This window comes from Azolla caroliniana, unplaced genomic scaffold, assembly GCF_043228905.1.
Source record: "Azolla caroliniana isolate FFs.n. ecotype wild unplaced genomic scaffold, voAzoCaro1.0.p SCAF_13, whole genome shotgun sequence".
Lineage (NCBI taxonomy): Eukaryota > Viridiplantae > Streptophyta > Polypodiopsida > Salviniales > Salviniaceae > Azolla > Azolla caroliniana.
The window spans coordinates 19,330,787-19,348,087 of record NW_028230448.1 but is presented as its reverse complement, the minus strand read 5'-3'; the positions used below and the strand labels follow the sequence as shown (position 1 = coordinate 19,348,087).

Genomic DNA, 17,301 nt, shown 5'->3' with positions numbered 1-17,301 from the left:
AACCAAGTAAATAAATATCTAATTATATTGAAGTTTAATAATAAATTGACTAATTATATATGAGCGTATCATGGAGGCTGCGTTCCGTATGAATAATTTTTAGTGTACCAGTCAGAGCTTCTGTATAAATAGGGTTCAGATGCATACCATAGAATTAGACTGATTACATGCAACCTCTGGACAGCTAATGTTTTGATTTTGTTTGGTAATTAAACTGTAAGTAACAAGCTAAATCTTGATTAAGCCATCTCTTTCTTTCCATATAAAAATTCAGGTCCAGAGTATTTCCTTGGGTCAAGGCCAAGGTCCAAAAGCAACAGCATTGATACAGAGTGGCATGCAAACAGGTGATTGGGTCGTTCTACAAAACTGCCATCTTGCAGCATCATGGATGCCACAACTTGAAAGAATTGCTGAAAATCTTGGTTCAGAAAACATGAATGCATCCTTTCGGATGTGGCTGACAAGCTACCCATCAGAAAGTTTCCCTGTGACAATCCTGCAAAGCAGCATTAAGATGACAAATGAATCTCCAAAGGGATTGCGTTCAAACATGCTACAGGTGAAGTTTAAACCCATAATTCTTCACAAGAACTAGCACAAGTTTTAGCCATCATAAAGTTTTCGTGCATACACATTAAGCTTTTAGTATTTTGCATCTGCTGCAGAATTATCAGAGTGATCCTATCACTGACCCAAAATTCTTCGAGATGCCTGGTGAAAAAGGACCAGTTTGGAGGAGGATGCTTTTCGGGCTTTGCTTCTTCCATGCATCTGTTCAAGAGAGGGTAAAATTCGGCCCTCTTGGTTGGAACATTCCATATCAATTCAATGACTCGGACCTCAAGATCAGCATGCGACAACTTCATTCATTCCTGCTAGAGTTTCCTGAAAGCATTCCTTTCAAGGTAAAACATTTATATCTGTATATCATTGATCCACTATTTATTGTTTTGCGCGTCATAAAATCTAAATCTATTAAATATTGTATTTGCAGGCATTGCTCTATTTGACTGGTGAATGCAATTATGGTGGTCGTGTCACTGATGCTCATGATCGAAGAACGTTAATGTGTTTGCTGTCCCTTATCTACAGTCCAAAAATATTGGAGGAGGGCTACAAATTTTCATCTTCGGATATTTACTCTCCTCCTTCAGATGGTTCATATGAGGACTTCACCGATCATATCAGACAATTCCCATTGCTTGCTACACCTCAGGTCTTCGGGTTACATGAAAATGCAAATATTACAAAAGATCAGCAGGAAACAGACTTGTTCCTTTCTTCCATCCTTGCAACACAGGTATTAGATTACAACATGCGTTTTTAGTGATACGTTAGATTAGTGATGAGAGTTTGACATAGCAAGCATGTGATGATTGGCACAATGTACAAATTTTTTATATCTATCCCTTTGTCCTCCATCTGCGCCATTGCTTCCATATGACATAGATCAGGTTCTCTTTGATGTGAGACAAGACTTTGAAGCACAGCCAAGGAGACTTGTGGGCTTTGCACTGTTTTCCCTGAACAAGTTCTTGGGTATTGAGTATCACACTTGGATATAATGCTCTGCTGTTGACCACGTTCAAGTTTGCTTTCCAGTGTTAAGTCTGTCCATTCACTAAACTTATTTCTCTTATTCCGGATCGACTATGTTAGAGATCTTTCGAAGACAGAAGCTACAATATATCTAACTTTAGAATCTCACATGTGCCGAAAACCAGATTCCCTCGTCTCTTTTTATCTTATTTACTTTTATATTTACAGAGTAATATTTATTTTATTTTGATTTGTTGTTCTCAAAGACGAGACAACACTTAAGATGTAATCTCTTGTTTGTTCTTATAGGCCATTTTGGCCTCTTAAAAGACGTTAATATATATTTCTTTCTATATCTTTCTTAGTCACAATGTGCACTCTCAGTTGCTATGCTTATTATTAGAATTCTTAATCATCAAGATTCACCACTCAACTCTACACATACTATGTGAGAATGTTTTAAAAGGTGTTTCATTATGGTTCCGTAGGTCATATTTGACCTTCGAGGACAAATACAAAGCTATCTATCCATGGATGGAAATCTCCTAGAACTTAGAGAAAAGTTTTGCAATTGAATTAACAGTAGATTTCTCTTGAACTAGTTAGCTCAGTTTGCCTACTATTGTTGTTTTACAGAGTAATGCGGCCAAAACAGGTGGCCGTAGCCGGGAGGATGTGATTTTAGACATTGTGCAGGATATGCTAAACAGGCTTCCAGCACCATTTGACATTGAACTTGCCCAATATCGATACCCTGTACAATATATGGAAAGCATGAACTCGGTGCTTCACCAGGAAATGACAAGATACAACAATTTAACCGAGGTAAATAACTATGATACTCTCACACAGAATATATTTATGAATAAAGGGGCTCAAATGATTTCCAAAACTTCAAGCATGCATCAAGTAAAATGGTGAAAATACTGGATGTTACATTGCAGGTCATCCGGTCAAGTCTTCAAGTTCTCCAGAAGACATTGAAAGGGCTGGTTGTCATGTCAGCCGAGATTGAAAATGTAGCTAACAGCATTTATAACGGCAAGGTTCCAACCATGTGGGCTGCTAAGTCATTCCCATCTCTGAAGCCATTGAGTAGCTATGTCGTCGATCTAATCCAGCATTTGAACATGTTCTCTACATGGATGGAAAAAGGCCCCCCACCTAAGTTCTGGATAAGTGGCTTTTTCTTTACACATGCTTTTCTTACAGCCGTGTTGCAAAACTACGCACGGAAATACAAGATCCCAATTGATACAGTCACCTATGAGTTTGTCTGCATGCCAAAGGAAGGATCTTATGATCAAATCCCTGAAGATGGAGTATATGTGTATGGTATGTTTGTAGAAGGAGCTCGTTGGGATGATAAACGAATGATGCTTGCTGAGTCTGAGCCCAAAGTCTTGTTTTCAGCTGCTCCAATGATATGGTTGAAACCAGTGGAGATGAGCAAAAAAAAGGTTTCACATTGCTATGTGTGCCCATTGTACCGAACGACTGAAAGACGAGGTGTTTTGGCTACAACTGGACATTCTTCCAATTTCGTTACTAATGTGGAAATGCCCACAGACATGCCCCCTGACCATTGGGTGAGGAGGGGAGTAGCCATGTTCCTCTCTCTAAGTGATTGAATCAGTTAGTAAGTGTTAATCATGTATGCCATCGATGTCCATGGTCACTGTGTTAGTGATTGAGTCAAATGATGAAAAAGTCCAATGTCTGATCAGTCTCAGCGTATCAGAGGCCATTGAGCGTTCTTTTTGGATGCATTGTGGGGGTTTCTGATGGTCTTACGTAACAACCCACTTAGTGCATGGTAGGAATGCTCTACTCAATCGCTGATCATCAATTCATCCATTTTTTTATTGCTGTAGCAAATTCTTTCTGATTTGAAGAAGCTCCAAACATGATGTGAAAATGTGAGATAATACCTGCATGTTCTGGAGAAACTGGAGATCAAAATGAAATCAATATGTGCTGCATTCGTATAGATGTGTACTCAAATCCGTTTGCAAAAGAACAAAGATTCGAGCAGAGGTAGCAAAAAAAGAACTGTTGAAATCAGGGAAGAACATTGTTGAAACCATTTTGCGAACTCCATTCTTATATTCTAACATGGTATAAAAGTGTACCACAGTATTCTATTGTCAATTGTAACATGGTATGAAAACGTTGGCTAATTTGATAGTCACCAATACGCTTTTGTAGAAAGTGCTTCTAACATGTTCTCCAACTCTAGATACTTTATCCGTATCATTTTTTGTTTTCTGTTTTACATATCTCCCTTTTGTAAGCTGGATCCCAATATTTTACATTAGGCTGTGTGCTGCTAGGATGGCATCAAATCATAGCTTTGGTTCGATCAATTTTAGTTGATAGTACATTTAACAGCTAAATGGCCCAAAAGGCTAGATTGCTGTGTTTTCATTTTAGGCACATGTTAATGGTGGTTAGCTTTAAGGGGTATTTTAGTCACGTAGTACTTGAGGACCAAAATACCCCCAACCATAGGAACCATTGTAATTCAAATGTCCTTTGCATAGAAACCACTGGATCCGTGTAGGTAAGTCACCAATGAATCATTGAACAATAATAAGATCCAAAGTGATATATAAGCCTGAACCATTGTAATTAAGATGTCCTTTACATAGAAAACACTGTGGATCCGTGTACATAAGTCACTGATGAATCGTTCAGCAAGAATAAGATCCAAAATGATATATAAGCCCCTTACTAAACTTCATTTTTCAGTTTCATAGTCTCAATTTCTTCAGCATTATGTTTCATGCCAGCTGCCATATAAATACTACTCATACATAGGTAAGAAGCAAAATCCTTCTCATTCAATTGTACTGCATGGTCAAAGGCTAGCCTTGCCAGCTCTACATTTCCACAGTTTCGGCAAGCACTCAATATAGTATGCCATATTGCAAGATTAGCAAAATATGGCATTTTCTTGATCATGGCCATGGCCCTGTCTAAATGCCCTGCTCGGCTCAGAAGATCAATAATACAAGTATAGTGATCTAAATCAGGGGTGAATCCATACCCTATATTTATACTACTTTCAAAATACTTTAACCCCATCTCGAGTAAACCTACGTGATTGCACGCATTCAATATGATGGTGAATGTAAGTGCATCTGGCTCTTCACTTTTCTGCATCATTTTATTAAAAGTGTTGAAAACAATATCATGCTTTCCAAAATGAGAGTATCCTCGAATAAGTGATGTCCATGAGGCTACATCATGAGTGACTATCTTATCAAACACAACTTGTGCTTCTGAAAGCATTCCAGAACCAGCATACATATCTATCAAAACACTGCCCAGAACCACATCGTGCCTTTCACATAAGCCCTGTTTTATAACTTGAATATGTATCTTGTGGCCCTTATATGCGGCCCCTAACTCTGCACAGAGACGCAAGATGCTAAGAAAGGTGACAATATCCGGAGAGAAACCTTTAATCTGCAGCCTTTCAAAGTGGTTAAATGCTTTATCATGGTGGCCATGTTGAGCGTATCCTGCAATAAGGGCATTCCATGCAGTACAGTCACGAACTGGAAGCTGATCAAATACTTCTTGTGCTTTTTCAATCATGCCACATTTGGCATACATATCTACAAGTGCATTTCCAACAATATAATTATTTTTGAGCAGTTTATCATTGATGCTCTTCGTATGTATTTCATGAGCCTTTTGGATTGCTTCTGAAGTGCAACAAGCTTTTAACACACATATAAATGTTACTGAATTCGGAGTGATCCCCTTTGCTTGCATTGTTTGAAAGAAACCTATTGCTTCCTCACATTGCCCACAGCCTGCATATCCTGCAATTAAAGCAGTCCATGAAACTACATCTTGAACCTTCAAGTCATTAAATACCTTATTAGCTTCACCTAGAAGACCGCATTTAGCATACATATCAAGTAATGCATTTCCAAGGACATTATGTTCCTTTAGATACACATCGTTAACAATCTTAGCATGTATCTCTCGACCCTTCCCCAAGTCTCTTATGCTGCCATAGGCTTTCAAAATACATGCATATGTCACAAGATTGGGGCATATACCCTCCTGTTGCATGTGGTAAAAAGCATTTATTGCTTCCTCACCTTGGTCATGTTGTGCATATCCTGTGATCAGGGCAGTCCAAGAAATGACATCTCGAAGCTCTAGCTGCTCAAACACTTCTTGGGCTTTTCCAAGAAAACCACATTTTGCATACATATCGACCAATGCATTGGCAACAATATAGCTATTTTTGAGCAAACCCTCTCCAGCAACCTTAGCATGTATCCTTTGTCCATCAAGACAAGATTTTGTGCACCCACAAGATTTCAAGATACACGCTAAAGTTGTCTCATTTGCACATATGCCCTCTTGTTGCATGTTATCAAAACAAAGTAGTGCTATGTCCGCTCTTCCTTGTTTTGTGTACCCTGAGATTAGTGTCGTCCATGAGACCACATCTGGAACTGGAAGATGATTAAAGACTTCTTGAGCTTTCCCGAGGTCACCACATTTAGCATACATATGGACTACAGCATTACCAACATAAATGTTCCTCTCAACCAACCTTGCTTTAAAGATCTCATTGCACATTTGACCACCTCTCTGTATATCCTTTTGCTTGATACAAGCTTTCAACAAGGCTAGAACACCAGAAATCCCATCAGAATCAACTTGGTATTCATGAAAATTTCTATTGTTGAGATTTGCATCACCACCTCTTTTCATCCTCTCCATGATGATTTCCTTCGCATTCCCTTTGTCTTCATAGTTAAGTTTACAATACAGGATAGGAAAGTACTAGGTACATGACTACTATATGCACAACAAATATGCAACAAATATCAAAAGGATCAGAAAAGAATATGCCGAATGCAACCAGTCATGAGAATGCATCATAAACCCTAAACATCAAACACTCAAACCCCAGATCTTAGTGTAAATCCTAGAATATTAAATCCCGAACCCCAACCAGAGACCTTAAACCTCAACCCTTAAACTCATTACCCTGAACTTTAAAGCCTAATCATGCATCTCTCTCCGCCTTGGGTGATGTTCGATTACCAATCATACATAAAGAGATAAAGGGCCATAATCAACAGCATGGCTTTCAATCTTCAAATGTGATTTGACTATAAAACTCATCACATCTCTTATTCTCTTTTCTTCATTACCTGCATATTACTATCCCTATTGACATGTTTCTTGTTTGTATTTCCTTTCCTCAACTTCCTCTTCCTCACACACAATAACATCCATAGACTTCCTTTTCTTTTGGCCTTCTTGCGTCCTGAACCCATAACTGCAGAAGAATGACTGCGAAGCAATGGCAGAATGTACGAAAACAGAGTGCATATTTACAGCTTATCATAATGAAGGAACCAAATTGAGAGAGAAGAACAGTTTTGGAAGGCATGTAGATTTACAATATCTATAAGCTGGGGATGCTCTTGGGTTTGTAGAGTAGGGAAAGGACTCCATCGATTCTTCCAAACAAAACCACAATTGGGCGAGATGCGTGATAATAATAGTAGCGCTAGCCTACAATAAAGTCCAAAAATCTCCGAGATTAAGCACATTTTGCACATTTTTTATATGAATCAGCCATTCTGTAAAATAATTAATTGGCCCATTCTGTACATGAATATACTCTTTTTGGCACATTTTGTATGTATAATATCATAAAGTTTTGCATGTGTATATATATGAATGGATGACCTAGTTTTACCTAATGAAGATACTAATCATATGGTTTACCGAGTTTTACCCAATGTTTGTATCATTTGGTATTAAAATACATTCTAGTATTCTACTTATGGATTTCTTCTTGTTTCATGATGGCTAATTTATGGTATCATATTGTATTGAAATACATGCTCAAATCCGGTTCATATCATTGTTAGATATGGAGAGATTGTCTTGTAAAAGCGCTTTTCGTCTTTGTGCACAAAAATTATCTAAGCATATAGACAACATGTTCCATATGACTTGTTCATTGAGTGGTCTAAATTATATGTTTCAAACTCATCTATGTGTTAAATGTTGAAGTTAGATATTGGACATAAAGTTAAGTTAGATATTGGATTTTGTATTAATTTTAGTGTAATCGGCCCCCGAAGGAAGTGATAATGGACATATGGTTTGCGCTTATCAGCTGCTTACGAGGGCAATTGGACGAGGTTTGCAGCCATTCCAATGACATGGTTACTGCTCGTTTGCTCTTTTGGCAGAAATGGTGGAACACGGCTATGGTGACACAAGGAGGAAGTGGCCCGAGGTGGAACTACCATCCCGCACGCTGGCTGTTTCTAGCTCACTTAACACGCTCCTTTCGTTGTCGACCCTAGGAGGTGTCTTGTACTAGCCATCACTGAAGGGCACCGTTTTTAGCTATAGGTACTTACATTAAGTAGCCAATCCGAAAGACAATGTAACTAGTCTCATTTTCTTGAACTTGATTGGAGGGAGATTCCTCGATCTATGTATAAGCCTCCCTATACAGACTCTTTGTAATAATCCTTCCTAACTAATGGGAAAGTAGCTTCATTTTGGAAAAAAAAAGAAAAAAAAGTTTAGTGTAATCGGAAGATTGAGGTTTTTTTAGTGGAGTTATGATGTAACATTTTGATGCCAATTTTAGTTTTTTACACTTCCCAATTTTTCTGAGGGTTTCATGTTTAATTTCAGCAAAGTGTTTGACAATTATCGATAACATGTCCGAAAATAGAGCAGGGTGTCTAACAATGAATTGTTTTTTTAACAAAAAAACATATCCTTCCATTAGTTTTAAAAAACATATCAACTACAAAATACAAATTGATGGAAAGGAAGCGACTACCCTTCCCAACAACATATTATCCAGATATATTACTCCAAGTATTATGCTCTCTTTCTCCAACCTTTCTGATAATTCCAAAGCACTACAATTGTATCCATTATCTACATAGCCACCGATCAAGGTGTTCCAAGATACAATTCTTTTAAGAAAAGATTATCAAACATCTTGTAGGTGTCTAACAATGATTAGCAAGGTGTCCGACAATTATCAACAAGATGTTTAAAAAATAGAGCAGGGAGGGTAGGGTGTCTTATCAACAGGGCGTATGAAAATAGAGGAAGGTGTCCGCCAATTATCAGCAAGGTGTTTAAAAAATAGGGCAGGGTGTTCTAACAATGATCATCAAAGGTGCCTGAAAATAGAGCAGGGTGTATGAAGATAGAGCAAGGTGTCTGAAAAATAGAGCAGGGTGTATGAAGATAGAGCAAGGTGTCTGAAAAATAGAGCAGGGTGTCGGGTCGGGTGTCTAGACGGTCACAATTTTTTCACTGGTGTGCCTTTTTGTTTTTTATCCACATCGGATAATGCAGATCCCATGCGCGCCGTCAGCTGAGCGCCCTGCACCGTCTATGGCCGCCGCGATTACCTCGTCGGCCTTCGTTATTATTTGACCTTTGCTCCTGGTCCCATTCCTCGGTGGGCTTCTTCTTCTTCTGCTTCTTCTTCTTCTTCATCCATTCACTTTTCCATAAAAGAAAGAAAGAAAGAAAGATTGATAGTGGATCACAAAAAGGATATTTGAAGGCCTGCACCCTGCCAATCATCAGAAGCCACGTGGATGTCGCTCTCCTTCCTCTCCCAGTCCAGACAGAGACAAGAGTCTGAGAGAGAGAGAGTCTAGAGAGAGAGACACACACACAGAGTTCAGAGTCGAGATCGGCACAGAGAGACAGACAGACAGACAGACAGACAGACAGAGTAGCCCCATGTCCACTTCCACTGCTGTTGCTGTATATGAATATGGCTATGGATTGTCTCTAACATCTGCAGGAGGAGGAGGAGCTGGAGCTGATGATCATCATCTTCTGCCCCTCCAGACTTCATCATTCCGCAGCTACCCCAACCTCCCTTCCCGCCAGCGATTGCCATGTCTCCGTTGTTATACTTCTGTGCCTCCATGTATGGCCACCAGTACTCTTCACCCTCCTCCTGCTCTGTCTAACTCTCCTCTACTTCCAACTCTTCCTTCTTTTGGCATACCTGGTATTCCGTCTCTGCATCACCACCACAGATCATCATCATCATCATCTGCTGCTGCTGCTGCCTCCCTCCGCTTCTTTACGGTCGCAGAGATTAAATGGATCCTTCAGCCCATCGGTAGTTCCCTCTTTGAATTACTCTGTGCAATCTTTTTTATTTTCAAAACTGCATCACACACACATACATACATACATACATATGTATGTATGGTATGGTATGTATGTATGTATGTATGCACATACATACACACACACACACACACACACACACATACCATACATACATACAACGAGATCTCGTTGTTCCTTGTCCAATTGTGCACATACACACACACATACATACATACACACACACACACACACATATACCATACATACATACATACATACATACATACATACATACATACATACATACGATACCATACATACATACGATACCATACATACATGCAGGCGATGGAGATTGCAAGCACCTGAATGAGGCGGTTCCATTACCAGAAGCCATTGAGATATCAAGTGTGAGTTGGATATTTTCTTCTTCCACATATATGCACAGAGGTCATTGTGTCCTTGAGGGCTGTGTTATTCTTGTGATCTTGTAATTGTTTTACTTTCTTTCTTGTAGTCATGGTAGGGTAGAATACATGAACCCATTTCTACAAGTCGCACCAATATGTCATTGATTGTTTCCGTCATTATAATGTATAGGATGCGGCAACACTCGGTCGAGTCCCTGAGAAAGCTGATATTGTGCTACCGATTGCTACAGGTATAATAAAAGAGACCATGATACGAGAGTAGTTGATGATTACTTATTGGGAGAGATCATTGATCTTCCAATTTGTATACATGAATAGTTTCAGGAGTCCACGCCCGACTGGAGAGAAAAGGTGGGACACTCTATGTCACAGATTTGGGCAGCACAAATGGCACATACATCAATGACAGGCAAATCAAGGCTGGAGCGGGTACACCAGTTCCGCCTGGCAGTCGCATTACCTTCGGTTTGTACATCTACGTTTTCCATACTCCATGTCTGCGACCATATCTTTCCCAATTTATGATTTACAACCCACAATTGTGCCCTGATTTATGGTGTAGGTGATGATCATTTGGCTGCTTTCAAATTCAGTGTAGTAGAAGTGGAGGTACAGACTGAGGTGGATTCACAGGATCCAACTGAAGAAAAGGAGCAGTTGACAGAATGAAACAATCAAATTGCCTGATTATGAGTGTATCAAACATTCAAGTAGCAGCACGAACTTTGATTGTATTTGGAACAATCATGTACATTCTGAGTGTCACTTCTCTCATTGGTAGCCGTGTGTATCTTCTCTCCATTGAAGCTGTATGTATGTATATATAGCCTCCTTTGTGTGTTTAGTTCGCCATTTCCTTGGGTGGTTTGTGTGATTCTGGGATGCCTGCATTTAATAAATTGGTACGTATAGGGAGATTTGGACATTCACCACGACATAGATGGTCGACAACTTTGAAAGTATTGGGCCAAGAATCCATTGAGTTTACGAGAATGCTTACTTGTCGAATTTAGACATCTGAGTTCGAAAAAGAGCAGAGGCCGAATTTAGACATCGGAGTTTGAAAAAGATCAGAGGCCGAATTTAGACATCTGAGTTTGAAAAAGATCAGAGGCCGAACTTAGACATCTCAGTTCCCCTAAATTTGATGGTTTCTATGCAGGTATTGTATAAGAGGGAGAGAAAACGATTGATTTGATGTCCAAGAAATATGTGTTGTATGCTCTCAATATGGTGGCTTTCTTTAATCTAGGAGTGAGTAGCATCATAGGCAAGTTTCTATTGCATCCATTACATGGTGGACATGATGACCATGTTATTGTGGGTAAAGGAATTTTGGTGGTGAATGAGCTCATAACCACCCCTTCTAGAGATGTACAAGCCTTTTGAGATCAAATAACCAATTAAATTTCCCCCAAGGCAAAAGTTTTGTGGTGAGAGTAATGTCCGAAAAATGCGGGACATGAAATCCCACTTAAGGGGGCATGTCTGACAATTCAATCGCGAATGGGCACTGAAAAGAATTAACAATTACAAAACTAACGAAGATGTAATTGTTGATATATACGAAGATCACTTGGAAATTCATGGATACTTTACTCATGGTAATCGTTCTATATCTGCAAACTCTTCTACAGGGTAATGGTGCTAAATTATTGCAACTTTATTTCCTCTTGGAAGATCAAATTGTTGATATATGAGGATCTTCTGAAAATTCATGGATACTTTTATCTGTCCCACAAAAGAATCGTTCTATTCTATATCTACAGGCCATATTGGCACTAATCTCATATGCAGTAGCATGATGACTATCCATGCTACCTTACTAATAATATATTACATTGCCTGTTTTGACAATTATCCAGCCCTAAAATTTTTATCTTCAATCCTGTGACCGTTTACATAAATTGACCAGTTGTAAACTGCTGGTACACCACGGCTAAATGTATAGATATGCAATTCTGTAAAGAAACACAATGACGGGGCAGTGGTTCATTCTCATCATCAGGTCCACATTTACAATCGTTTCTCATACGTTCAAGTTCTCTGAACGAGTAATTGCAGATAACCCAGGGAAACCATGGGAAACAAAGTCTGACAAGTTGTTTGCATCAATTCCACTTGTGCAATTCAACGTTCAATCAATCAAGAAATTCTCATATACACTCAGTTCCCCAGGATTGAGTAATTGCAGATAAAGCATTGAAATAAAATCTACCAACTATCAGCATAATCAACATTGTGGATGCAAAACCCTAACAAGAAAACCGAAGTGCACAAATAGGCCCTGGGATGCAGGCTTGATTAATCCCCATCCTATTAGGACTAGAGATTCAACTTATGAAAATTGCATTGCCACTTCGCATACTCACAAAGAAAAGCATTCTGATGTGATGTAGATCATTAGACAAATATCAAAGGTATATGCATTTAACAAACTCTGATATTAAAGACCCGTTCAAAATGTCATGTACATCAGGTAACAAATATCAAAGGTAAATGGATTTTAGATAAAAGGAACACATTAAAGACATTTAGAGACAATTTTTCCAAGAAAAGATAATTCTTTATGAAACATGTTAAAAGGCCACAGGGTTAATCTCTGAGATCAAGTGTCTTGACAACCAAGTGTAGCAACTAACTCATCCTCCAACCGTGTCCATTGAGGAAACTAGGAATCCAAGTACTATTACTAAGTGAGGATTCAATTGATGAGCATGGAAACAAAGAAAGGCATACAATTATATGTACACAAAGTTATGAAGAAACGTTGTGTGTGTGTATATATATATATATATATATTCTTCATCTACTATGCACAAAAGCATATTTACATCAAGAGACATGAAAGGCCCATGGCCCAAATAGTACTGGAACTTGCTTTTACTGGGGCTGGCTGGTCCTGTACTTGGATTCATCAATCTCTATTCCTTTCTCTTGGGCTGCTTCCGCTCCCGACTCCTCCATCGTCGAGAGCCCACCCTTTCTCCCCATCTCCTGATAGCCTTCCCGCCCCAACTGCTCCTTCCGCGTCTGTCCCCCTTTGCTACGCCCTAGCATGACCGAAAATGTGCTCGATCCAATTAGCATTCATGCATCATACTTACTTTTGATATATATATATATGCCCTAGCTGCCCAAAGAAAAAAGAGAAAAATTTGCTCGGATGACTCCGCCTGATGTACTTACCCTCGGCGAGATGCTCTTGGGCTTCTAGACTCTTGCCACCGGTGCCTCCAGGCACCACAGTTTCTCCGGATCGAGCTCTGCGATCCAATTCATCGCGCGAAGCTCCTGACTCCTCCTCCGACATGATGATATATAATGGAACTCCGGTAAAGATTAAAAACAGCACTTCAAAATAAATAAATAAACTCTCCCGTGACAGTTGCGAGCACGGAACGAAATTACAGCTGCAGGCAGAAGCAAAATAGTATATGATTTGAAGGGACTCACAATCAAAGAGCTCAACACCGCATTACCTCTCTTCTAACCACCAGCAGAAAGCCACAGATTGACAACATGAGATGAACAGAAAGCTGCATGAGTTAGTTATATAGGGATGGAGTGTGCCCAAAATCACGTGCTTTTGCATGTAAGGCACGTTGTGGGTGGCATACGTGGACACTTAGTCCGATTTCACACTATTCTAGTAGATGCCTTTAGAGATGTAATGTCAAAGCTATATGTTTGTCCACGTGCCAACCATTAAGTTATGAAAACCGTTGCCATGATGTCGCGTGCAAAGGGAGAACGAAGCCAAAACCTCTCAAGTTTCGGAGAAGGCTAGGATTCAAGTTGTGGCTAGTGTTCATGAAACAAAACGGTGAGAATATGAAGAAGCCTAAGCTATACCCTTAGAGCGTAACTCAAAATGGTAGAGTTACGTATTGAAATATGTAAGTGGATTAAGGGTTCAATACCCACTGAAGGTGTTGGAGGGGATCATTCAGTGATCAATGATGCACAAGAGATAATGTTCAATGTACATTTTGCCAAAATCAAGAAACCATGCAAAGATAAGATCAAGTTAACGAGAACTCGATCGAGCTTTTCATAAAATACCAAGATTTTGACAAGTCATCACTTCCAAGTAGTAACTGACGTTAAGATATTTCAATCATTTGTCATTTAAACCACTTGTTGTTGCCATCATATTTAAGATAGTTGAAGAAAAAGGTCTTTCCTCATAATGTTTAAGATAGTTGACAAAAGGTTTTGACAAGTCACCATTTCCAAATAGTAACTGAAGTTAAGAGATTTCAATCATTCGTCTTTTTGACACATTGTTGCCATCTCTAGACTTCAAAAATTTGCATTTCCAATCAATCTCTAACGTTAAGAGATTTCAATGATTTGTCTTTTCAATCAAATTATTGTTGTTATCTTTACAATGCAACAACTTGTCATTTCCTAGCAATCATCGAAGTTAAGAGTTTCCGACGACTCATGATTTCGACCAATTACCATTATCCCTAGACTTTGATGATTAGGCATTTCTAAGTACTTGTGGCTTTAAGATATTTCGACAATTCATCAATATTAAGCAATCATATTGTAGCAACTCACGCAAATGACCACTATATATAAGGAAATTCTAACAAACACTTGGTATACTAGATGACTCGGGATACTTCCTAGTCCACGCCCCACACCTCTAATTGACCCTAAAGTTCCCAAAACATAGAGAGCCTCGCATGATAGGCACAAGAGCACCAATGGTTGGGATTCCACAACATCTAGGAGTACATTTGAGCTTAAAATATTTGAACATGTGTTCTCCCTAGATATGCAAAGAGAGGAATAGATTGATAGCTATCATAAGGTAATATTAGTTGATTGTAGCATGGATTTGAACTCTCACTAGAAATGGTATATAATGAAACTCAACTAGGATTAGGGGAGAGAGATGGGCTTGTCAAAGTTCAATCTCTTAGAAGAGAACATTCTAGAAGAGAGATAACTGACACCATGCTCTACCTCCATTCTCATATGAGTGTTAGTTCACTAAGCATGATCAACTCCATGTCAAGCAAGAACTTCACGACTTCTTAAATAGGGGGGTCAATTACACCTTGGGTGCATTAAGCTTTGGGAATTAGACGAGCATGCACCAAAATATTGATCCATTGTAGCATGGTTAAGGGTGTTAAAGAAAAAGGTGGTGATCGAGAACATTAAGTCGACTTTGCCTTTGGCAATTCATGTATGCACCTTTGACACCACTCCCTTTGTTTGAAGATTCATTGTTTTAGCTTTTCTAGGATTTTGAAGTATGTAATTTGTCCTAAAGCTATAATTTTTTTATATATAAGATATCCATTCATTAATATAGAAAAACATACATAGAGTTGTGATTCTCAAGTGATAGGTGGAAGGAATAACCATCTTGGTGGCTGAAAATGCCAAAAACAGCTACCAAAGAACTTGAATATCTTTCCAAAGAATTATAAACTAGAGGTGTTGAACAAAATATTATGCACCGCTTCAATTGGAGATCGTAACTTGATGAAAAATGGAGGAGCATCGAGCCTTCCAAATGTAACATATTGTGGTAATAAGTAATTCCCATAATGTTTGCATCTCCTTCCATCTTCCTAAATATATTGTGCAAATCATTCAAGAAAAACACAATACACCAAAATTTATGCATGATACATCACAAAATTTTAACATGGAAAACCGTCAAGGATTGATAAAAAAATCACAGAACCAAGTCCAAAAACAATTCGCTATCATGTATCAAATTCGTACACCAACTAATGACTTACCCAACTAACAAGGCACAAAAGATCGCCAAAGACTCGCAGCATGTGGCTAGTGATGTAGTAATATAAAAAAATGTTAGTGTTTAGTCGATGTATACAAAAGAGGTGATGGAGAAGGGCAAGATGAAGAGTATCAGTTGTCCAAAATTCTGTTCTACTCTCTCTCCTATGGTGGGCAGATCATCATCATGGCCTCAATGGAACTACCAAGCACCCCGATGGTTGTTTCCCCCAATGGTTTCCATCAGTGACTAGGTGTTGTAATATGTATAGATATGCCAGTACAAATTACTAGGTTATAGGAGTTATTTGGATACTTTTGTTGAAAATGAGGTGGGGACTATGTCCACTTTGGTGGGAAAGCCAGAGTGAGGGTTGATGAGAGGAATTTTTGGTGATCTATGATGTAATTTGTTTGCTAACTAATGCGAAGTAGTGTTTTTTTTGAAAAAAGAAGAAGAATTTCCCCGTTTTTTTTTCTTTTCTCAATTTAAAAAGTGAGTATTGATATGTAAATACATATAAGTTTGAGGCTTTCACATTGTATTAAAAATAATAACATTTGGCATACAGGGTCCATTTGGCCACAAATACTAACAAATCATCCCAAACCAAGTGTTGAAAGCACGGTCCAAGGACTCCTTATCATAATGGATCTCAAAGCGAACAAGTGATGTCCAAACTACCATTCCCTATGTGAATATCAATGGTGGAAAGTAGTTTGTAAAGATTCTTAGAAAAAGTTTCCATACTAATTGCGACTCAAGGAAGCCCCATAAACATTGTTGTTGTGATTCATCTTGCAAATAGTCCCAAATCCATAATTATATTGAACTACCATGCACACACTCCTAATTTGTGTATAAAAGATCTTCATCTATAGAGAGTTTTGGCTAATTAAGTTTCAATTCGCATATTGTAATTGACTGACTTGATCAAAATCTTGTTGTATTGTGTTTGTTGTGAGAAACTATGTATTCTCATGAACACTTGGAACCATAACAAAATCCCATCATTAACAAAATAGGCGACAATTACCTTGTCTTTGTGTACAAACTATACTAGTGGGGATAGATCATGTCATTTTCAGGCTAGTCACTGAACCTAGAAAATGAGAAATAGTTTTTAAAGCATGTATATACATGCATGTATGTATACACTCGGATAGCATTAGAGCTAAGGGGTAGATCCATAATAGTATGAATCTAGAGTTAGAATATATTTATGTGATACATCTACCCCTTAACTCTAATAATACCCTAGTGCATCGATTTTTTGTAAGGCTAACTATTATTTAGACGAGCCCATTCATAGAACTTGCATCATAAAGAAAGTGACAAATTGTTTGGAAGCTAGAGGATTAAAACATATAGTCCACAACATGATCATTGCATTTA

The 17,301-nt window shown here is 38.6% G+C and overlaps 4 protein-coding genes across 4 annotated transcripts in view; 2 read left to right on the top strand and 2 right to left on the bottom strand.

Annotated features, from left to right (window-relative positions):
• Window positions 1–3,815, top strand: part of LOC147856550 (uncharacterized) — a 44,581-nt gene extending 40,766 nt beyond the window's left edge. The window contains exons 35-39 of the mRNA XM_087329084.1: window positions 275–562; window positions 669–908; window positions 998–1,303; window positions 2,179–2,367; window positions 2,487–3,815. Of these exons, the coding sequence (XP_087185210.1) occupies window positions 275–562; window positions 669–908; window positions 998–1,303; window positions 2,179–2,367; window positions 2,487–3,173 (1,710 nt within the window). The 3' untranslated portion in view covers window positions 3,174–3,815. The remainder of the gene's footprint in view (window positions 1–274; window positions 563–668; window positions 909–997; window positions 1,304–2,178; window positions 2,368–2,486) is intronic.
• Window positions 3,816–4,275: 460 nt separating this feature from the next.
• On the bottom strand, window positions 4,276–6,294 carry LOC147856549 (pentatricopeptide repeat-containing protein At2g03380, mitochondrial-like). Its single transcript, XM_087329134.1, has 2 exons — window positions 5,170–6,294; window positions 4,276–5,112 (listed from the first exon to the last, which is right to left on the bottom strand). The coding sequence occupies exons 1-2, from the start codon at window positions 6,292–6,294 to the stop codon at window positions 4,276–4,278; spliced, it is 1,962 nt and encodes a 653-aa protein (XP_087185260.1).
• Window positions 6,295–9,291: 2,997 nt separating this feature from the next.
• Window positions 9,292–10,980, top strand: LOC147856548 (SMAD/FHA domain-containing protein). Its single transcript, XM_087329033.1, has 5 exons — window positions 9,292–9,712; window positions 10,051–10,115; window positions 10,306–10,366; window positions 10,455–10,601; window positions 10,699–10,980. The coding sequence occupies exons 1-5, from the start codon at window positions 9,322–9,324 to the stop codon at window positions 10,803–10,805; spliced, it is 771 nt and encodes a 256-aa protein (XP_087185159.1). The 5' UTR covers window positions 9,292–9,321; the 3' UTR covers window positions 10,806–10,980.
• Window positions 10,981–12,727: 1,747 nt separating this feature from the next.
• On the bottom strand, window positions 12,728–13,502 carry LOC147856547 (em protein H5-like). The gene is made up of 2 exons (XM_087329526.1): window positions 13,326–13,502; window positions 12,728–13,189 (listed from the first exon to the last, which is right to left on the bottom strand). Exons 1-2 carry the CDS (start codon window positions 13,447–13,449, stop codon window positions 13,020–13,022), a joined length of 294 nt encoding a protein of 97 aa, XP_087185652.1. The 5' UTR covers window positions 13,450–13,502; the 3' UTR covers window positions 12,728–13,019.
• Between the last annotated feature and the right edge of the window lie 3,799 nt (window positions 13,503–17,301).